The sequence below is a fragment of the Emydura macquarii genome, unplaced genomic scaffold, assembly GCF_026122565.2.
Source record: "Emydura macquarii macquarii isolate MOO-44397 ecotype Brisbane River unplaced genomic scaffold, CSIRO-AGI_Emac_v2 contig_2205, whole genome shotgun sequence".
Classification (NCBI taxonomy): Eukaryota; Metazoa; Chordata; order Testudines; family Chelidae; genus Emydura; species Emydura macquarii.
This window is the reverse complement of record NW_027132342.1, coordinates 7,970,918-7,994,974: the sequence shown is the minus strand read 5'-3', so window position 1 is coordinate 7,994,974 and position 24,057 is coordinate 7,970,918. Positions and strand designations below refer to the sequence as shown.

The 24,057-nt window shown below is 40.7% G+C and overlaps 1 protein-coding gene across 4 annotated transcripts in view; it reads left to right on the top strand.

Moving 5' to 3' along the window:
* The window catches only part of INTS13 (integrator complex subunit 13), a 34,082-nt gene extending 32,212 nt beyond the window's left edge, over positions 1 to 1,870 (top strand). For 3 of the 4 annotated variants that reach the window (XM_067559276.1, XM_067559275.1, XM_067559274.1), the window contains one exon: positions 158 to 1,870. In XM_067559276.1, the coding sequence (XP_067415377.1) occupies positions 158 to 197 (40 nt within the window). In that variant the 3' untranslated portion in view covers positions 198 to 1,870. The remainder of the gene's footprint in view (positions 1 to 157) is intronic. The other variant, XR_010921946.1, reaches the window with a different exon arrangement.
* The last annotated feature ends 22,187 nt before the right edge of the window (positions 1,871 to 24,057 follow it).

The following is a 24,057-nucleotide window of genomic DNA, read 5'->3' as shown; positions in this document are numbered from 1 at the left end:
TGATTACTGAATAAAAAGATAGTGTTGGGCTACTAGAAAACTACAAAGAAACGTTTATATAAAATCAGATATTTGCCTTTTATTTTTAATAATTTGTTTGCATTATAGGTAAACTGTATGCTCTGACCAGTCATCTTGACCTATTTTTATATTTCAGAATGGAATCAACAGAAAATGGAAAAGCCAGCCGGCAATAAATGTTGGTTTTTAAGAATTAAGCTTGACTGTATTTCATAAATATATTATGATGGATTTGATACTGGTACCATTTCAATAAGATTGCATAGGTTTGTTGCTTTGATTGGTTTTACATTTTTCTGGTTTTTATCCTTTTTCTATTAAATATAAAATTTGCATATTACATTCAGTGAATTGTGTGCAAATGGGACCTGTCCTGAAGTATTTTACAATCCTATTTTAGAATGAAAGGATATGTTTCTCCTGTGACATGCACAAGCAAACCTATGAAATGATACAATCTGATTTTTAGGTGTGTTTAATATTGAAAAGCACAATGTTCAAGTATTTTTAAAAAAAAACTTTTATTTGAGCTTTTTTCTGTTGTATTGATATATTTTAGATCTATATGAAACTTCTCAAGAACTTCTCAAAAACACTCCTAAGAGAAGATAAATTATAAAAATACCTGTTGAGTAGAGACTCTTAATCTGGAGTTCCTTCATTGAGAGTGTGCAGTTCCAGATCAACAGCTGGGTAATGGGGTGAGGAATGGTTTAAAACCTTCACTAGAGTATAACTGATGGGGGTGAGGGCATGAACTTCTTAAATAAGATTAATTACTAATTTCATCAAGGAAATTATACAGTTTGAAAGCAAAACTTTTTTGTAGTTGCTATTTATGACAGAATAAACAAAATAAAAATCCTTGCCTTTAAACATGGTGGGATCAAAATTTTGCTAATTGTTTAACAAACCTGATTAAATCAATATTATCCTCTGTGGCACCTCCTGGATTATGGGATCGTGGACACTAATGCCCTTTCTGAATTTGAAGGGAAAATTTACTCTGGCCATCAGCATCTGTGGAATGCCAAATTAAATATTCTATCCTAACCCCTTCTCTGAGTTGAGCTTTAGATTCCATATATAGTGCAATAGAGCGCTTAAAAACTATGTGAGTAGATCTTACTGTGTGGGGTATCTTTTTTTTTCCCATGTCAGAATGTGGTTTCTTTATGAATGACTGTGTGTCAGCCAGTTGGAGAGAAACAGCTTAAAGGAGGTATGATTCAGAGACAAAAATGCTCCTGTAACTGGCTACTCCCTTCAATTAGCCATCCACTGGAGTGTACATAAAGAGGTTGCAAAGAGGGTTCACAATAAAACCAAATTCAGAGAACGGAGCTCAAACCAATCGATTATTCCTTCTGCAGCCATGCAGTAGACTTACCTTTGGATTACCTTCTTTTTGCTTGATGGCAGCTAGTAGAAACAACTGACTTGGGACTACAGTGCAAGTTGCTGTACCCTGCTTCTCACTGTAAGAAGAAGAGTATTTGGCACATAGCTTTTCTTCTGAATAAGTCAGTAGGTCACATGGCCAAGTCTCATTGACTGAGAAAAGTCTGAAGACCACAGATGATGATAATGGCTGGATCAGAACACAAAAGTCATGTGAGTACTCCTTACATTTGTAACTGCTGAGCATTTAGCTGCACAGAAGTAAAGTACCATACATCACTTCAAGGTGATTACATAGCAAGTGTAATGTAATCTAATTACTAAGTGAATACTTGGTATATTTCTTTCCTGTTCTATGATGATTACTTTTAGAGTCACCTGGTGTAATTATTTAAGTAATCTATAGGATCATGTCATTACTCAGTTAATAAAGAGTACTTGCATGATACTTTGTCTGTCATATTTTACATTTATATGGAGATCGCTGAGGTTCTCAAAGCTTGGTGCCACACTGCTGAAATCCAGTGACTTCTGGAATGGGAAGGCAACCATTGCCCAGCACTGCATAACAGCTGGGGGAGGAAAAACTTTGACCAAAGACACTGCGGCAAATCTCTGCCTTTATAAAAAGGGCTTCTGGATGTTGAAAGTCTTCTCAGAGCAAACAGGACTAATTTTTATAAGGTCTGATCTGAAAGATCTCTGCAAAGAATCCATACTCTTGAGAGTAAAATAGAATCTATAATGGCCACAAATACTCAACTCCTCTGTTTCCACCTCTTCTCTGAAAGACTGCATGTCCTGCAGCATAGGGTCTCCTAGCACCAGACTGAGGCATTGATTCAGTACTGATGCAGAAAGAAAAGTGCTACCTAGAGCCTTGCAATCTGATGGCAGCTGATTACAAGTGTCAGGTTCAGATCAGGTCTGAAGACAACCTAACTCTCTGACTTGGGTTGGGTTGTCTCTGATCATCTCCTGCTGCTCCTGGGATTGGCAGCGCAGCTGCATACCCTGCTCCTGCTGACTGCTGCCACCTTACTGCTCTCTGTGTTGTCGGCACACTCACTCTGCACAAGTCGAAGCACCTCTGACTCTACAGTGCGCACACAGAAGTGAGGCAGCTGGCAGGAGCAGGGCACTTGGGCCTCCACCACACTGACCTCACAGGTAGGAGACGATTGCAGACCGATTTTAGCCATGGGATGTGGGGAGTGGGAAGCTTCTACCAGGCCAAGCCTCAAGAATGATGCAGCAGCGTTAACACAAGTTTGAGGGAAATGTCAGTCGTGTCTGAAAGCAATTTGACACTTGAGTTTGAGTCAGCTGTAGGCTTGATGGATTCAAGTCAGGTTTTAAAATTAGGCCAGAACTGACCTGGGGTGCCTTCTACTGAATTGAATCTGTTTTATGGCCGTTTCCCATCTTAAAACTTACTCCGCTTGAGACACCTATCTGCTGTGAACTTCCTCCTGTCTATTTTGAAGATTTTTAAGTCTGGAAGCTGAGCATTTAAATGTCAACATTCAGCATTAATTGATGTTATTTGTAACAAACTTAAAGCAGAAGTGCTTATACTTTGTATCCGGGTTCTCTCTACCCCTCCCATCTTAATGTTCCATAAATATTAGCCTGCAAATTTTAAATATTCACATAAATATTTTATCACAGGAAGAGAAATGCTGCATGTTCCATGTAAAAACAAACATGCTGCATAAACAACCCAAATAAATAGTTACACATGATTCAGTAAAAATATTTGCTCTTCTAAAATATCTACCATACCAGATCTCAAAGCACTTCACAAATAAATGGGCCCCAGTTCTCCAGGGTACTTAAGCATATGCCTAATTTTAAGGACATAAGCAATCCTATTGAAGTAAACAAAGTATTGATACACTTCAAAGTAAAGCATGTGCTTAAATTTCCTGCTGAATTGGGGCTATAATTTCATCTTAAGCTTCACAACAATCCTGTGAGGTAAGTAAGATGGTTACATTTATTATATGTTATATTACTTACTTTTTGTTCTACCCTTTTGATGCTTACCCAACTCCATCTTTCCCTTCCGATACCCCCTTTGAAGAGTCATATCTCCTCTCTGGATGGGTTTTAGTAAATTTGTATATGGTGGTCTTTTAAGCTAAGATTTTCAAACTTGGGCACAAAAATAAATGGCTGCAATTTTTTCCTGGAGTTGAGCACTCAGCAGAGATGACATTCTGGACTTCTAACAGAATTTAAAGGTTTGGGTCACTTTCTGTCCAAACTTACCACATTTAACACGTTTTAACATTTTTAGTGGCGGTTCACTAAATAAAAATATAACACTAGTTTTATGCACAATGCTATATTTAAGCGCCAACAATGTGGTTGATGCTGCACAAGAGACGTGAAGATAGTCCCCTCACCATAAGTTTACAATTTACAGATAGATAAATCTATTCTAGTAGCACCCACATTGCGTCATGATTGTGGCCCCATTGTGCCAGATGTAGTACAGACATGTAGGGACATAGTCCTTACCCTGAAGAGCTTACAATCAAATTTGAAACAAGACTCAGCATCAGGAAAGAAGGAGATGGATGGTAACGAGATCATGCAGCTACATAGGCTCGCTATAGACTTGATCCTGCTCCATAGAAGTCAATGGCAAAATGCCTCTTCAATTGAGTGGTACAAGTTCAGGTACAGGCTGCTTGAAATTATTTGGTGTTTTAAAATTAATCATCTGTCCCTAATTGTTGTTCAGCCTACCAATCAGAAGACCAGGTCCTCAGCTGGCATACCTCCATTACCTTCGGTTGAACTATCCTGTTTTGCATCAACTAGAGACTTGGTACCCAATTAGTTGGCTTCTTGTAGGTATTTCAGCAGTTGTCCTGAGGAAGAAGCTTATGGATAAATGCAACACTACAATCCTGAACTAGTGCCATCAGTTCATACAGCAGATCATCCTTAATTCCTAAGCCAGGCTATTGCTGCCACACTCACAACGATTCAACTGCAACAATTCAACAGCAACTGTGTGGTACTGTTCTCATAGTCTTCAATATAAATGAATGACACACTATTGTTAGCTCTGGAGGTGCATTTTCCATGATGTACCTGGTACGTTCAATCACAATATATAGGCTGATGAAGACATTTTATAGGTAGTATAGGTATTGAAAAAAGCCTGTTTAAAAGTAATTTGGAGAATCATCAAAATTGGTTTCTTTTCCCTCTCCCACAAAAATAGAAGTACAAAACACATACAGGAAATCCCTGCGGTGTTTTTGTACATCTCAATATATCATTCTCAATAAATTCCCTCAGCTATAAAGCAGGTTTTGTTACTTCTATGTTAATCCATGCCCTATCAAGATTCTTTTTATTAGCTATTTCTAAGAGCAAAATATCAGTACTTTTACAAGAGCACAGCATAGAAAGAGAACACATAGCTATCCTAAGAGGATTTACTTTGTAGCTGTTCGTATATTTAAAGGATAGACATTTATTTTTCATAGTTCTAATGCCAGTGGGTCTCATGGCCTCCTCCCATCAAAGCCTTTACTACTGCTATAATGTGATGCAACATCACTGTACAGTGCATTTTGTGGATGCATCCTTTCCCAGAGTGCTCTCTAATGTGATCTTGTGGTATTTCAAATGTATAAAATGGAAGGAGCTGCTAATTTGAAGGAGAATTTCTACCAGTGTACAGAAGTGTATGTGAATTGATGAACAATTTAAATATCTGTACATTAGGTTATAAAATTCTGTGGTGTACTTTCAATACGTTGGAAATACTCAAATATAATTTTTTTTTATTATGACTTCTTTGATTATGTTGTGCCACTGGAACCAAGATCCTGAATCAGTTTAGTCTACAGTGGAGAGTGAGAGCCTGCGCAGTTTTCATTGGTATGACTTCCCTTTGATTTTCCTTTATAAAAGCAAAGGAGTGCTCTTAATTAAGCAGTCTGCATTGCTTTAGTTTATGAAATGGACTGCGTGTGGGTTTTTAATTTTGTTTATACCTTTTTAAATACAGATTTGAAAAGATTGGGATATTAACACTTAAATATCCAGAGTTTTCATGAGTTCCTGTTGCTTCACCCAAATCTGAGATGAGTGACTAACAGGTAAAAATGTCAAAAGCACCTAGGGTCCATTTTAAAAAATATTTTAGGAATTCAGGAGCCTTTGTCCTATTGACTTTCAATGAGATTTAGGCTCTAGAGCCTGGATCCTCAAAAGTATTTAGGCTCTTAAGTTTCAGGAGCCTAAATATATTTGAGGATCTGGGCGAACATGACTTGGGTACTTTTGAAAAATTTACCCAATATCTACAACCTAATGGTTAGAGAAAAGGGGTTGGGTTCTTTTCCTCATTCCCATCACCAACTTGCCGTGTGACCATGGAGAAGTTATTTATGCACTCTGTAAAATTAGCTGATATTTCTACTCCAGTTTTTCAGAATGTACTGGGGTTTGATACTTAAAATATATTCAGATCCTCAGATACAAGGTGTGAAATATTTGTTAATAAAGAGGAAGAAATCTTTGACTAGAGCTGGAAAAATGCTATTCTGATCTGAAGAGGCCATTTAAATTATGATATATAGGCAATGCCTAAACTGTGTTAGTACTTGCCTCTTGGCAATCCGTCCATATCAATCCGTTGCTACAAAACAAACCACTAATGTTTTGGTTTTGTAACTATAACTGTTTCTTTTGGCATCTTGCACTAATTGTTTGTTCCAGAATTCTATGTTGTGACATCACCTTTTAACTTTTGGGATTTAATACCTTTTTCAAATTTTAGAACAGAATACAAAGTTGACGCATATTGTTTTGAGCATTTTCTTCCTGAATAATAGACAAAACGTGCCTCTTTTGAGACCAATTTTTAGTATAAGCCAAATTTAGGGTAACCTCTTCTGTGACTATTGCCCTGGTCACTCTGGCTAGTAAGATCTACTTTGTAATGAGGTGGGAGTTGATATTTTGGAGGCTGGAAAGGCGGTAGAGTCTGAGGCAATCTTGAGGTAAGTGAAGTTACATTAGGTCTGCAAGGCTGCTGTTGGGAAGAAGGTGGCACAGGTACCCATAACTGTGGTGAGGGTGGAACCTCCCATTGAAGTACAGGTGCTTTGCGGGGTTTCAGCATGTCCATTTCCAGGTCAACATAGTCAAATAAGGGTCTTCCATGAAAAGTCATAGACTGTGATTCAAAAATATTTTTGTGATATTTACAACAACGGTGGGCAACAATTATCAGAGCCACCACAATAGTTGCACATAAACTAATTAGTAAGGCATACAAGGCATTTCTAATCCAGGAACTGTTCTCTTCATTATACGTAGGCAAGGTATTGTTTAAAGTCAAGGATTCATTAAATGGTTTTGTAGTGGGAAAGCAGATTCCTGCATATGAAACATTCTCAACTATATCAATTTTGTATTCTGGCAACATTGCTTCAGCAAAATATGGGCTGACATTTCCATCAGGTACTCTTAGTTTATTCAGCACTTCCTGGATTTCATCTCTTGAACACCAGCTCAGTGATGTGTTGGTGTTTGTACACAGAGACCTATTGTACCACGAGATTACAGTGGACCCAGGTCTGAGGGCAGTCAGTGTGATACTCTTAAAACTGCTGGAGTTTAAATATTTAGAAAGCTTGTAAAGGAATAAACCAACTCTTTCTCTTTCTCTCAGGAATGAGTGGTAACTGTTTTTTGTTCTGATGGTATAAATATGGCATGGAATGCTGGTGGGCCTCAAAAGCTCAATGGTGAGAGGTTCCCAGGCAGTCAAACCCCCTGAATCAGTAGCAGATAATACAAACTCCTGAGGTGAATATTGGAAATCAGTATTGAGCGGATAGCCATACATGGTTTGGTGAGATGCATTAAACCGCAGCCAGCTTTCTGGCCCTGATGGAGAGCCGTCGACTGAGTTTATTCCAAGGATCAGCTGAGTTGAGTTGCCATCTTCCCAATCATAAAACGTGTCAGCAGGAACTGAAAAATGGAACTTGTATCCAATAGTTGCTGTTATGAATTTAATGGAGTTAACAACTTGAGGGGAAGTGTTTATTTGACCTATAAAGGATGAAATAATTGGGAAGAAAAGTTAGAAGAAAAACAGCCTGGCTGAAAATGAATGAAGAATAAAGAATAAGACAATAAAGAAACAGTGTACAATTTATGACAACTAATTGGTTTCATAGATTTTTATCTGGAGTAAGATAAAATGCCCCCCCTCCTGTACATCCTTTCTTGAGCACCGCAAATGATTTTCCTATAAAATAGGTAACTTCTACCACAAGCAAAATGATGCTTGTACCTAGGCTGAAGATAGCTTGAAGTCCCTTCAGTCATTTCCCTCTTACCTGGTTCATCAGGAAACTATAGTGTTGCACTTTAATATCCATAATAACTGCCCTCCCCTTAATTGTGAGGGTCACTTAATCTTACATGGCAAGGTATGATTCAACCTGAAATATCTCCTTAGGTGAAAAATGGCTCAAATTCATTAAAACAATATCAATTTCTGAAAGATCAGAGAGTCACAGAGGGCCTTAATTTTACTTTAAATTGGGTATTCTGAAATACATGTACCCAAAATCTAAATCCCAAACTTGAACTACTTTTCATTGCTTTGATGAGTATCCTCTTATTGCTTCTTGGTGGTTTCAAGTTCAACCTTTTTTTGGTCTACATTCCTTGAGTTTCCTTTAACTAGTGACAACTACTCAGATAGGTAGAAAGCCATTTCATTTTTTATCTACATTTAAATTATGTAGCTATACGTGCTTTTAGAATGACTGCCTGACAGCCACCTTTTGAACTTCACTTCTGGGACACATGTCCTTGATTGTTCTCTTTTGGTCGTCAATATATACACCTACCAATGACCGGAGGCTTTGACTGAGTTGCTCCTCAAGAAACCCAGGGTTTACCTGACTTCTGGGTTGATTTGACTGATGCTATAACTTTGGTCTGTAATGACTCTGAAATGTTGTTGGTACTATGCTTCAGTCAGAATTTTGCTTGTGTGTCGTCATGTATTTGCATGTAGTTTTAAAACCACATCTATTATAAAGTATAGCTACATTTAGGATGTTTATATATAATATATAGTAACTTGTACATCTGGATACATGCATGCGCACACAAATTACTGTTACTTTCTAGTCCATATTTCTACTTGGATACTACAATAAAATGTGTTTTTGTATAAAAGGTTTCATAGAGCATTGCTACAATATGCTTTGCAGTGAAACCTGCATAAGAGATCATCTCCAATAGCAAGCTCCATTTCTACAACCATTTTATTCCCATGGTTTCCAGTGCAATTTTGTTTGACCTTTAAGGCACAGCCTATACTAGTCAACCAATTTTGGCTGTTCTCACATGTGGCTGCATAAGATAGGTTTCATTTAAATGCAGTTATGTGATTACAATATTGCATGCAAGTAGAAGCTATACCTGTAATAGGGTACCTACGGCATATTTTAGGTGGGATTCTCTTGGATTTTTACATTTATCATTGCCAGGATTAGGTATGAAAAATATTAATTGGTTAAGAGTAAAAAAAGCCAATGATGGAGACAAATGGAAAAAAAGAAGAGGAGGTGGAAAGCAGTGTAATTCTCCAAGAAAGCAGGGAAGGAAATGTGGATTTCTCCTGTCTTCTGTCTGTATATTTAGATGGTTATATCTCTGGGGCAGGAGCTCTCTCACTGTGTGTCTGTGTCGGTCAATCGCTTGGAGCTTCTCCACACCACTGTAAAACAATAGAGGGTCAGAGATTGTCAGAGGGGCAAGAGATTTTAAAATTCCATGATGGAGCATGAAGTAATAGGAAGGAGATTTTTGAGTCCTGGAAAGCACAGGGACTCAATCTTGTAAGATTAGAAAAATAAGTTCCAACTTCTGAATATGGGTGACATTAGAAGGGAGGAGCCACTCTGCATTTGGGAGAGACTGAAGTTTGTTATGCTTGTACTTTTCAAAGTAATTGTGTATGTTACCTGGAGTTATGTCCTGAGGCACCTGTGACACAGAAAACGGAGGACGAACCCATGCAACTTTTGTATGTTGCAGTGATTCGTGTGTGGGGAATGGCATGCTGCTTGTATCGTGGTAGACCAATGAAGATGACATCTGTACCAGCTCTGTGAAAATGAAATTATTAATATTTATTACAGTATTAGATGAGATGTTCTGGCTTTTAAAAAAACCCATTTGTTTTGATATCTTCCAGTATTAGTAATACAAAGATGAGATTTTTTTTTAAGCATGTGATTACTTTAAAAAAAAAAAAAAAAAATCTAGCGGAAGGAAAGAAAAGTGTGTGTGAGAGAAGCCACAGAAGAACGTAATGTGAATTTTCACGAGTGGCTTCTGCGTGACTGCCACAGATTCACGGTGTGGTCTTGGTCAAGTTACTTAACCCTTCCATCTTGGTTTCTCATCCTTAAAATCAGAGTGATGCCAAGTGGCAGCAGTGGTCAATGAATCAATTAATTTGTTAAGTGTTGTAAAATGCTTTGACAGTGTAAAGCATATACATGTGAAGTATTAATTTATTTTATGATGCAGTGAGTTGATATTAAAGATCACTTTTGGTCTCAAGTTGAAAATATAGTCTATTGTTCAATGGGAAGGGGGTAATGGGAGATTTTCCTGACTCTGGAGCACATGCCCTTCCCACCACATTCTGTAGACGCTGCTGACTGAACCATGCACTGGGGATGACTGCTATCTTAGGATCAGAAAGATACAATTCGATGCTTTTCAAAAGTATGTCCTTTCAAACATACTGGTGGGAATATCTCCCTCGGTGCTGTTGCCTCCCTCTACAGGCTTTAACAATGACTGAACACCGATAGTCTGAATAATTTGGGCTACAAATTTTCATTACTAGTGCATCAAAATAGGGACTGAGCTTTACAAAAACCTTTTTGTGAAGGGCAGTTACTGGGTGGTAAATTGAAAATGGCCAGACTGACATAGGCACTCAATTAATTCCAAAATGTAGAAATATTTTTGACAACCACAGTGCTTCACTTAATTTTCCCAGTACTTAAGATTGCCATAATTATCACATGCAGGTTTTTACTGGCAAACTATTATCCACTAAGTAAGCTGCATGAGCACTGATAGTGCAAGCTTCTCTAAATGGCCTCACAAATTTACCATCTCTATGCTCAAAGCTATAGCTGAGTCTCTGAATCCATTCATTTGTTATCCCCTCTCCTAAGGTTGCTAATGTTAACAGTATGTTGATGGTGGATGTGGGCTCATGTCCGCTACAATCAGGACAGAATCCACCAACTCACTTCACATTAGACAGCATTTCAGTGAATACCGTGAATGACAAGCCACAAACCTTAAACGTACCTTGTACATTGTTGTACAGATGAGAAGTGGCACTAAATATAGTCCTCACGGGTATTTCTGCAGTGTAGGATGGGATATTCGATATTTTAATCAACTCCAAGGAATGCTCTGTGGTGATTGGCAAAATCATTCTGGTTTCAAGATACCCATCTGAATTTAAATCCTTTGTGCCACTATGTAAAGCACTTGGGAACTGATTCTGTGTTCTGAGTTTGTTGCTGTCATAAGAATTAAATATCTTTGTTGGTCTGGACAGCTCAGAGCTGACAAAGCCAGCAAAATCTTTAGGCAGCGTAAGCGATGGAGCATTATCAGGATAGGACTGAATTGTCAGACTTGTTTCATAGTCAACTCCAGCTTCACTAGGGGAAGTGCTATTTAAAATAGAATAATCCAGTGTTGAGATAATGTGGCTTAAATTGGATTGTCTATCCCAAGTCAATGTATCCAAGTGGATTATAGAAGGAACTGATGTTTCTTCAGTCAATGGAAGTCTATAGGTCTGTGGAATAGTCATAAAAGACTTAGAAATGTATTCATAGCCATTAAAGAGCTCTTGACTCAGATGGCTACCACCTGACAAAAGCAAAAACATATCATCGGTGGGAGATGTAAAACCAAATAACATCAGTTGTACTGAAGTCGATGTGGATGTTGAAGGCAGCTTTTCTGGAGAGGTGGTTGCACTCGGTGATATTCTAAATTCAAGAAAATGGTCATAACCTGACATGCTGTCCTCCTGACTGCTATAAAATGATGTCATTAATATTTCTTCTGGAAAATGTGTTTGAGGTGCTGTCTTAACAAGAAACACTTCTGGTGAGAGTAGAGGCTGTTCATAATATGTTTCTGTCATTAAAGTGTAAATGGGTCTTGAAAACTGGTCTTTACCACTTGGCTCAGTGATATCAAAAGAAAGGACCGATAGAAAATGATGCCTTGATGGCTCTGATTTGCTAGACTGCAAGAATGCATCCAATGGTAGCATGTAAGATTGTGATTGCTCTAATATGAGTGGCATACTAGAAACAGTATTCTGCAGCCCCTTAAATTCTGTTGAAAGAGCGGTTTCTGTAATTATCAAAGAAGGTAAAAGTTCAGGAAAAGTAAAAGCAGAGAGATCTTGAAAAATAGTCAACATTGGTCTTTTACTCAGAAAGTTCTGTGATGGGTCCATTTCCCAGGCTCCAAAACTCCTTGGGCTTGTTACAAAATGTGGAATGATATTAGTATAACTGGTGATAGCTGCGCTTGCTTCGTGGAAAGATAACAAACTCTGAGTAGGTGATACCGCAATCTCTCTGTGTAGGTAAACAAGTGAGTTTGGTGGCAAAGTCTTGAAGACATCTCCTCCAGTTGGTTTTGCCATAATTTTAGTCATTCTCAGTGTAGGTGTTGGCGTAACCATTAACTGTCTGCGTTGTCTTCCTGAATGTTTTCTTTCAAATCCTTCTCTTTTAATTATTCTCCAGCCTGCAATTTCATATCCTAAGAGCTGTGAAAGATGGTGTGAATTGACATTGTGTCTTAGAACTTGTATTAATTCATAGATCATTACAAAAACTCCACATCCAACAGGCCAAAAGAGTCTTATATAATGGCTTTCCATGAAGCTAACTTGTCTAATATCTTCAGCCAGTACTGTTGGGTTCTTCCTGCTTCTGTGTGCTGAACCCCGGTATGGATTTAAGGTCAGTGAGGTGGGATCCAGATGGAGATATTCTGCCATGGTGCATACCAAAGAGAGCCGTTCTTGAACATCCAGCGATTCAGCTGCAACGTGGAGGATGATCTCAGCAGAGGTAACAGAACCATCCTGTGTACATCTTTCAGAACTGATACTGGAAGTCCAAAAATGTAGACCGTAAAACTCCCTTTTATGTGAAAATTCCTGTTGGCCTAAATTCAGTGTCCCCTGACATACATCAGTTATATGGGAAAACTTCATCTCTTAGCCACGCTCCCTCTTACCTGGATAAATTTCAAGTCCCCATTCCATTCAGACAGTATTTGAATGTAATTACAGCTGTTTATATTTAGCTTCATGATCCCCTATCCTAATCTCACAATAAACTATTTATCAACCAGTCTTTTTTTTTTTTTTTTTTTAATGGATCAAAATTAGGTCCTGGCTCCTTTCTGGTCTTACAGCATTGTGGTACTTGTTCAATTACTCCCCCCCCCCCTTTTTTTTTCCCCAAATATATTTGCTATTTATTTATCATCTGTCTTCTGTAGGTTGGGAAATGAAAATCTGAAAAGTATTTCTTCCCTTCCCACTTCTTAGTTCTCCACCCCGTGTTCATTCCTGAGTCTCTCCTCAGCCCATATGTTCCTCTTAGACCCATTTTCCATGATGATTACAGCCCCAATCCTGTGCCCACTGAAGTCACTGGAAAGACTCAATCTGGCCCTGTGTCTGCCTCCTTCCATTCCACCCACACTCTCTCACCCTTTTCTTCAGCTTCACTTTTCCTTAATAAACAAATCCTGCATCGGGTAGATGCATCCACACTTTTTGTTACTTTTGGACAAATGCATTTGTAAGTTGTTGACATTAGGGATTACTCACATATTGCCCTTGGGCATGTGATTCAAGCCAGTCTTCTTTTCTGGGATCAGAATGCTGTCCTGAACACAAAGGGTGAAATTTACATTGGCTCTTGATGTTTTCTGAACACACACATCTCCATAGGCGGCTACATTCAGGTGGTATTCTCCACTCTCCTCGTTCACTGGCAGTCCTTGCAGTGTACTTGTATTAGGATTGTACTCCAACCATTTTGGCAAATCTGCACCACTAGCCAATGTAATCTGTTCCATAACAGGACAGAAGATACAATGAGTTCTAGGAGCAGTACGTGAACATCAGTATTATAACTGAAAAGTACACATCAAAAGCTCTATGCAGAAAAGACCAAGCTAGTCAATAGAATCAGCTGCAGATGTTCTTATAAATAGCTGGAAGCTACTGCTAAATTATTGCCATTAAATAAAAAATTTGTTTTGTTCTACAACTTTATTAAGGCAAAGTTGCACTGAAATGTTAACATACATCATACATTACTTACTACTAATTCAGGATCAGATTAACATTCAAAGAAAGTGGCTAAAGGTTCTGGCTTGCTCTTTGGGGAGCCCTCTTCCTCTCAGTACACTAAAAAGTACACTAAAAAATTTCTAAAAATCTGTCCTCTTTTTGGCACAAATCTTGCATACGTTCTTGGTGTAAAAGCTTTTCCATTACAAGGACAATCCCTACTTTACTATACCACAGTTCCATTGGAGGAGAAGTCACATTTTTTCTTTTTTTACTGGAGGATTAAGTAAGCAGGTCAGGGGATCTCTGGAAAGCTGGCATTATAATTTTTTTGGAGACTGCAGTCAGCAGCCATGTTTGATACTGAAGACTGTTTAGTGCCTTAAATACATTTTAAGTGTTTCTTTAATATACAATTAATAATATAAATTGATTATTTATGCTGAAATCCAAGTTACAGGAGGTTAGGTTTTAAAATAGTCATTACACATCTTTCTCCATGCAAGTACTCCAGAGCTGTATTGTAATTAACTAGAAATTATTGCAAAAATCCCAAGTAAATAGCCACCTTAATATATTATACAGAGGAGTGTATTTAACTCAGTATTACCTTGTACTGGGTTACCTTTCCCTGAAAGGCAAATGGTGGTACTGGGTAGTAGAATACTTTCCCCATAAAGGCTATTGTGTCTGGGATGCCTTGAAGGACCTGTATCTCTTCACATGTGTTATTTGATTCCTTGGCAACCACAGCAGGCATAATTCTGGAGAGAGATACCAGTGCAAGGAGCAGAGGTAGTGTTGGTAAAACTCGCCTCTCCAGGTGCAGATGAGACTCAGAGACAAGAAATCTGTTATCAGTACCAGTGTGTATCCTCAAGGCATCCATTCTCACATAGTGTGCGTGCCTTTGACAGATGCTGCTATTTTGTTGCATTTCAGAGCTGTAGGAGCAAAAAAAAAAAAAAAGCCAAAACATTTACGATCAGTCGATAGATTTAAAACTTCCTAAGACTTAAACTGTGTTAATTAGAACCCACTTGTTTAATTCTAGGTGAGGAATAACTAAAATGATTGGTTTACAGACTTACAGCTACCTTTTTAAAAAGCTGCAATACTCACTGTTACTGCTCGGCTCAGCTCAGTTCAAAAGTCTTTACTGAAAAACACCGTAGAGCACAAACAGTCCTTTATGCTTTTTAACATGGTTTCCTTTAGACACAGTGATGCTCCCATTTCTGCCTCTGTCATGATAAAAGACCACCTGGTTTCTAGGAGATGAAATGCTAGACTAGGGCCTCATGAGGGGGGCCTTCAACATATCGTTAGAGAAGTGCCTGGGAAACTGTGCAGTAACCTGACTAAGCAGGCTTTTTTTATAATGGTATCAGGGGTGAGGCATTACATTACTTCTCATAAACAAACTACGGAAATACAACCTAGATGGAGTTGCTATAAGGTGGGCGCTTAACTGGTTGGAAAAACCGTTCCCAGAGAGTAGTTATCAGTGGTTCACAGTCAAGCTGGAAGGGCATAACGAGTGTGGTCCCACAGGGATCAGTTCTGGGTCCAGTTCTGTTCAATATTTTCTTCACTGATTTAGATAATGGCATAGAGAATACATTTATAAAGTTTGTGGACGATACCAAGTTGGGGAGGGGTTACAAGTGCTTTGGAGGATAGGATTAAAATTCAAAATGATCTGGACGAACTGGAGAATTGGTCTGAAATAAATAGGATGAAATTCAATAAGGACAAATGTAAAGTACTCCTCTTAAGAAGGAACAATCAGTTGCACATATACAAAGTGGGAAATGACTGCCTAGGAGAGAGTACTGCAGAAAGGGAGTTGGGGGTCATAGTGCAGCACAAGCTAAATATGCATCAACGGTGTAACACTGTTGCAAAAAAAAGCAAACATCATTCTGGGATGTATTAGCAGGAGCACTGTAAGCAAGACACAAGAAGTAATTCCTTCTCTCTACTCTGCGCTGATTAGGCCTCAACTGTAGTATTATGTCCAGTTCTGGGTGCCACTTTTCAGGAAAGATGTGGACAAACTGGAGAAAGTCCAGAGAAGAGCAACAAAAATTATTAAAAAAAATGAGAGTCCTGTAGCACCTTAAAGACTAACAAATTTTTTCAGGCATAAGCTTTCATGGGCTGCAACCCACTTTGTCAGCATCTGAAAGCTTATGCCCACAGAAATTTGTTAGTCTTTAAGGTGCTACAGGATTCTCATTGTTTTTTCTTTATACAGACTAACACGGCTACCCCTCTGGAACTTTTCACAAATGATTAAAGGTCTAGAAAACATGACCTATAAGGAAAGACTGAAAAAAATGAGGTTTGTTTAGTCTGGAGAAGAGACGACTAAGAGGGGACATATCAGTTTTCAAGTACATGATAGGTTGTTTAAAGGAGGAGGGAGAACATTTGTTCTCTTTGAGCTGTGAGGATAGGACAAGAAGCAATGGGCTTAAATTGCAGCAAGGGTGATTTAGGTTGGATATTAGGAAAAGCTTCCTAATTGTCAGGGTAGTTAAGCACTGGAATAAATCACCTATGGAGATTGTGGAATCTCCATCATTGGAGCCTTTTAAGAGCAGGTTAGACAAACATCTATCAAGGATGGTCTAGATATTTGGCCCATTATCCATAAGTGTAGGGGACTGGACTAGATGACCTCTCGCGATTCCTTCCATTCCTATGACTCTCTGATGATTACAGGACCAAAGGCAGTTCAAGGGTTAACATATCAGTCCAGTTTCATCCTGGCATCACTCCATTGAGGTTAGTGGAGTACCAGCAGAGAGGAATTAGACCCACTATATTTTTAGGTACCTTTTTTCACTGGGGCTATAACTATTAAAAGTAACACAGTATAAAATAGTTCCTGCTGATGCAGATTGTGGCTGATGCGAAACTGTGAATGGGTATAAAAGATGTGTTCGACTTGTTCAGAGAGAGTTACAGTATGTTTGGTCTGTACTGGACAGGCAAACCATATTAAAAACATGGGTACAGGCACCCTTCTTAAATGGTCTATTAATGCCATTTTCTTCCCAATGTAGATGAGATCTGAGAATAAAACCCTTTTGGATGGAAACATTGGTTCAGATCATTTTGGGGCTGACTCATCCTTTCATCCTCCTGAGATTTCATCCTCCTAGTAAGTTGAGTACCATGTTGTTTGTTGCGTGGAACTTTTGGATGAAGCTGGAACAAACCAAGATGCTTTCCCTTCTGTACAGGCACTCTAAATCCAGTGGCTCTTTTCATGAGAGCATTGATTTGCCCTGCTGTCTTTGGCCAACAGTTTTAATTTTGCATTGAACGTTGTATCAATTGCCGGCCTTCGTGCCACTCTCCACTCTCCAGGTGACTGTATTTTAGCAATGGTAATCTCTGAAATCCTTTGGGATCCTTTGAAAGATCCTATATAAATGTAAATTAATATTCATTCATAGATAAGACCACAGAATCCTGTGACCTGGAAATGTATGTCCAGCTGCTAGAGCCCACAATGTGTTATATTCATTATAGGTGGCACCCTGTGCAGGAAAGTAATATTTAATTACCCTGTTACTTAGGTGCATACAGCTCAGTGAACATGCCTGAGGCTATGTAGAATTACAGGACTCTTCTAGAATGAAAAGGATCTATGATCAAACTAAATGTTGTCTGCCACGTTGTTTTCAGTTAAAGCCATGATTGGCTATGACTAAATCTAAAGTTCTGTTCTTTATGATTATGGTTCATTGTTTTAAGAAAGAAGTTGCTACACTGAATTCACTGTTTTTCCTAGTCCCACAACTTCATCCAGCACCACAGCCCACAGAGGCTCCTCAGCCTCTGCCGGATCCACATGCACCAACAGCATGACCACTACTGGAACCATCAGAATCTGACGGGTCATCTGAACCAGAGCAGCATCTCTCCCCAGAACACGGCGCATACGGCACAGACAATGCTATGCACCCCTACAAAAGCCACCACGACATCAGTGGTTTAGATACCCAAAGGGCCTGCATACAGACTCGGACAGACCCCACTGGCAGGGGTGGGATCCTTATTACGACCGGGCAATAACCTCTCATTCCCCTTCAGTATATGCTACACCATTGGTATCCAGAGAACACACAGGGGCCCCAGCTCTGCCGCTACCACTGGGTCCATCAGGACCAATGGATCCACTGCTCCCTACGGGAGCTTCATCATCACCGGAAAACACCATCATTCCTCCATCCGCATCTCCATTGGATGATTATGGCCAATATCAGAGCTCCTATTATGTATGGCAACAACCTTGAAACTGATAGTGGAAGACGTCATGGAGTCACAGGATGAATTCCTGGACATCCTTCAACTGACAGACCCTGCTAGGATAGCGTTACTGATTCACAAGGCCATCTTACAATCAACACAAGTAATCTGGCACACCCCAGCATCCTGCGCACCAACACCCAAACGTGCTGAATGTAGGTACCTGGTGCAGGCCACAAACAATGATTTCCTCTTCATGCACCCGCCACCTAATTCACTGGTTGTTCAAGCTGCCATGCAACAGGCCAGACGACAACATCCCAGAATGACCTGCTCAGACCGGGGTGCAAAAGAAGTTAGACCTTGTCGGCCGCGAAGTATGCTCATCTGTGGGCCTTAAGTTCTGCATAGCCATCTATCAGGCCATACTGGCAAAATATAACTTCAGGTTTTACTCTAGACTAGCGGAATTCCAGGCCTTGCTGACAGAGGACAAATGTGCAGAGTTCCAGGCCTTAATTGAAAAAGGCAAACTGGTTTCCAAAGTCTCCCTCCAGGCAGCAGTAGATGCAGCAGATACAGCAGCACAGTCCTTAGCATCAGGACTTATACTGAGATGAGACTCGTGGCTACAGTCCTCAGGGTTTCCAAAGGAAGTCCAAATGACCCTGGAAGATTTGCTGTTTGACAACCGAAAACTGTTCAGCAACAAGACAGATGAGTCTCCACTCCTTGAAGGAATCCAGGGCCACACTTAGATCACTGGGCCTTTTATACTCCAGGCCATACAAGATTCCAACACAGGCAAGCTTATAGGCCTCTATATCAACTGAGACCCAATTATCAAACTTACCAACCCAACCCTCCACAGCCACACGGAGCAGCACCACCGCCGGCAGCGGTCACAATGCCCTTGCCACTCCTCAGCCACCACGCCCATGACCTCTACCCCACACCAATATCTGAGAAAACAGTTTTGACTCTCAGCAAGAGAACTGCAAACCCCACCCCAACCTGACTTCAGCCCCCACCCCGTTCGATTCGGAGGCAGTCTTGTTCCCTTTGACGACAACTGGAGCAGGATTACCACTGACCACTGGGTGCTAGACAGTGTATAACAAGGCTACTCTGTAGAGTTCCACACTTTTCCACCCCGCCACCCACTGTGGGCCACCACGGCGAATGCAAATCTAATCCATTTCCTGCCCAAGGAGACTCTAGCATTGCTCCAGAAAGGGGCCAGGGAGCTAGTCCCCTTCTGCTACAGGAACTATGGGTTCTATTCTCCCTACTTGCTCATCCCAAAGAAGGGAGATCTCAGACCCATTCTGGACTTATGGTGTTCAACAAATTCATCTGCAAATTCTGCTTTTGAATGGTAACAATACCACAAATCACCCTCTCCCTCAATCATGGGACCTGCTTCGTGGCTTTTGATATGAAAGGATGCATATTTTCATGTAGACATCCACCCAGTCCACCACAAATTCCTCCACTTCCAAGTTGGGCAATCACACTATCAGTTCCATGTTCTCCCTTTTGGGATAGCTACTGCACCGCGGGTATTCACAAAAGTCTTCGCAGTTGTGGCAGCGTATGTGCGATGATGGGGCCACTCCCTGTTTCCTTACCTGGACAACTGGTTACTGGTGGTGTCGTTGCGCAAATGCCTGCTATTGACTATCCAGATCTTACAAGAGCTGTTCACTGATCTCAGCATATGCATCAACAAGGGCAAGTCCACTTATTCCTACCAAGTCCTAGCCATGCTGGACTCCCGAGTAGCATGGGTGTTTTTCCCCAAAGACCGCTACACCACCCTTACAAGCATTATCGCATGATTACAACACCGTCCACACATGCATGTTCAGCTGTCTCTCTCCCCGCTTAGGCACATGGCAGCATCTACATTCTTCACCCTGTATGTCCGACTTCACATGTGCTGCCTATGGCATTGGTTACTGATAGTTTACGACCCACAGAAAGACCATTTGGACAAATGGGTTTCTCTCCCGCCAAGAGTGCTATCCTCCTTGGCATGGTGGCTAGACCCCTCCAAAGTTCTGGTGGGCATACCTTTCCACTAACCCAAACCAGACATGATCCTCATAACAGGACACGGCATTCGTGAGCTGAGGGGGGCCCACGTACAGGGCCACACAGCTCAAGGGCTGTGGTTTCCCAGAGAGGTGAGGATGCATATTAACATCCTAGAAATGAGCTGTTCGATGTGCCTGCCATGACTTCCTTCCCCTATTCCAGGGCAAACATGTTCACCTCTTGATGGACAACATATCGACAGTATTCTATGTCAACAAACAAGGGGGTGCCAGGAAGCAATCCACCTGTGGAATTGGTGCCTGCAGTGCAATATAATATTACAAGCGACACACCTACCTGGAACAGACAACGTTCTTGCGGACAAACTGAGCTGCTCCTTCCATCGCTTCCACTTATGGGAACTCCATGACCCTGTACTCCGGGATGTCTTCCAACAGTGGGGAACCTCCACATGGGACCTCTTTGCCTCGCCAACAAACAGCAAACCCCCCTCTTCTGCTCCAGGGGATCCTTAAGATGGGAGTTATAGGGGGACGCCTTCATCATCCCATGGACACCGGACCTCCAGTATGCTTTTCTGCCTTTACTGCTCATCCCTCAGGTATTCAGCAAGCTGAAACAAGATCAAGCACAGATTATACTCATAGCCTCGTCCTCACCCAGACAACATTGGTATTCAGATTTACTACACCTGTCAATCCACCTTCCAATCCCTCTCCCCCTCCTACCGAACTGGCTTACTCAACGGTGTGGCTGCATCCAGCACCCCAACCCAGCACCACTCCACCTTACAGCTTGGTATTTGGATGGGGCTTGCGGGTAGACAACACTTGCTCCTCCCTAGTGTAGCAGGTGCTCACACACAGCCACCATCCCACGACTAGGGCTTGTTACCAGGCCAAATGGCAATGGTTTACTCAATGGGCTTCAGACAATCATCGCTCACTATTGACCATGAGTATTCCAACCATCCTGGACTACCTCCTCTACCTACGATGGCTAGGGCTCACACATTCCTCCATAACGATTCACCTAGCGGCCACTAGTGCTTTCCTTCCACCTGTGGATGGCTCCTCTATCTTTAGTCATCAAACCATCGCTAGATTTATGAAAGGCTTACTTAACTTGTTTCCAACCATCAGGAACCCCACCCTGGCCTGGGACCTCAATCTAGACCTCTCAACACTTACAAGGCCAGCCTTTAAACCCTTGTTCTCCTGCGCCCTCCCTTACCTATCTATGAAAATAATCTTTCTTGTGGCTATTATCTCAGCTAAATGGGTTAGTGAACTAGCGGTCATTATGGACCCCCCTTTTACCATCTTTCACAAGGACAGTCTCCCTGGGACTTCATCCCAAGTTTCTTCCTAAAGTAGCCTCACAGTTTCACCTCAACCTGATTATTCACTCCCTGTTTTCTACTCTCAGCCTCACTCTTCTATCAGGGAGAGGATCCTACATTCTCTTTGTCAGGCAGGCACAAGCCTTCTATCTCCAATGCACTTGCACCTTCAGGACCCCGCAGAAACTCTTTGTGGCGATAATGGACTGCTGTAGGGAGCATGCACTTTCTTCCCAATGTATCTCTCACTGGATCATCCGCTGAATCAGGGAATTACTACTCCTTCTGCTGAGTCAAACTTCTACCTCATATCAGGGTGCACTCCAAAAGAACACAAGCGACTACAACAGCCTGCCTTGTTGACGTTCCATGGCACGACATTTGCAGAGCAGCACCTTGGACTTTCATACATGCGTTCACGGCTCACTAAGCTTTAGCCGATGCTGCCTCCATTGATGCACCAGTGGGCACTGCAGTCCTACAAATTCTGGCGTCCACGGAGCCCTAGCCCTGCCTCCATACTGATTACTGCTAGCTACACTTCCCACTATGGAATCCACATAGGGACCATCACTTCAAGAAGAAAGGGAGGCTACTTACTGTAACTGATGGTTCTTTGAGATGTGTGGTCCCTATCTGGATTCCAGTCCTGCCCCCTGTCCCCTTTGCTTAGGGCTTGATTCCTGACTATAAGAGGAAACTGAGGAGGCATCGACCCGCATGGACACACAAGACCTCGGACGCACCATGTGAGCAAGACGAGGCATGCACACGGGTTGATGGACACTGCTTTCAACAGTTCTGGCTCTGGTGCATGGCATGCATGTGAACCCACGATGGTCCCGTGATGGAATCCAGATAGGGATCACACATCTGGAAGAACCATCAGTTATAGTAAGTAACCTCTCCTTTTTGAATGCTTGGGGTTGGCAGTACTGGTGATTCTTTGCAGGCTTTGCTATGAAATAATATGCTGTTTCTTTGTTCCGTTGGAATAGCAATAAAAACTGATTCACAGCATCACTAGATTTGTAATATTTTTAAATAGTTTTAATTTTGTTAAATGCCATTTTGTTTAGTGTTGTAAGAATACAATAGCTATGGTATTGTGTTAGTATGGGTGTGACTATGCAAATGAGATGTCATGTCAGTATAAAAGTGCCTGTGCTAATGCCTGTATTAACCTGAGCATGCCTAATTATGAACCAAATATTTCCAGAAGCCTCAGCAGACGCAGAATAAACCTGGTCTTGATGGTTGCATAAAATTGGTGTGCCGCTTCTCTTAACTGATCTGGCTCCTGAGTATTTAGTAACCATTATGTAATGACATACTGGTCATCTGTGTACACTCAAATGGTGGGAATTTTGTGAGATATCCTGTTGTTACGAGATTTCTGCCATCTTGGGCTGAATCCAAAACAAATCCTAAAAAGAGGCCCTTTAGAGTTTTGGATATAAAATCAGAGCAGAATTCAGATCCAGGATTCAAATCCAAACCCACAACTACTCCTGAAATTCAGGGAGGAGTGGGGGAGTTCAAACTGGTGGTTCCCCTACTTTTGTCCATCTTAAATTTCCATCTAATATGTGACCTGAAAGTGTTGAGTGTAGCAAACAATGGTTATTCTCAATTTGCTTTGTTTGTGGTTTCAAATGCTACAGATACATTCATCAAGAAATGTGTGGACATATGTTTACCCACACAACATGCTACCTCAATACTCCAAAGGCAAATATTCCAGTATCTTTGTATAAAGGTGATAAGGAAGCTTAAAATACAGTCAAATCTCCAAGAGGCTGCCCGAAGTTCCTGCTGCAGTATAGTCAGAGTTCAGATTTCATTTTACAAGTAAATTGTAAGAGTGTCACATAGGCCTGAATTTAAATCAATGCCATTTGATAAAGCAGAAGACAACTTATGCAAAGTGCTCTCAAACATAAAAGGAAGAAAACACTTCTCTTCACACTGTCTCTGTCCAAGGTTAGAAGCAGCAAAATATCTCAAGTAAAACTGGCTTTACCAGAAGCAAGTATTTCTGGCCCAGCGGACGAATACCAGAAACTTCATGGAATAATCCTATTCTCACAAAATATCCTGCCCAATTTTGCAGACTCATCTTGTTCAGGTATTTTAGATAGGGATGGATAAGTGTAATCCAAAGCTCTGGGTACTTTTCTGAACCAAGCTGAAAGTGTTCACCCGTAAGTACTTGCAATGAAATAAAAAATAAAATTATTTTTAAAAAATGGGCAAACCCTTTGCTCCATTTCTAGATGTGTATGAGGTGTTTCCCCAACTGTCAGCTTTACATTTTCATGTGTGATTCTGAGAGAGTTTTTCAATAGGGATGAATCTTTATCAAATACACTTGAGTTATACCACAATTTTCCCAAGAGAATACATATAATCAAAAAAAGAAAGTAAAAAACAGACCCATAAAATAGAAATCATGATTAAATTGCTTATTTCCTTGTGCTCACTCCACCTGTCTGGCTGTATCCACCTGTTCTCTTGTTTTATGCTT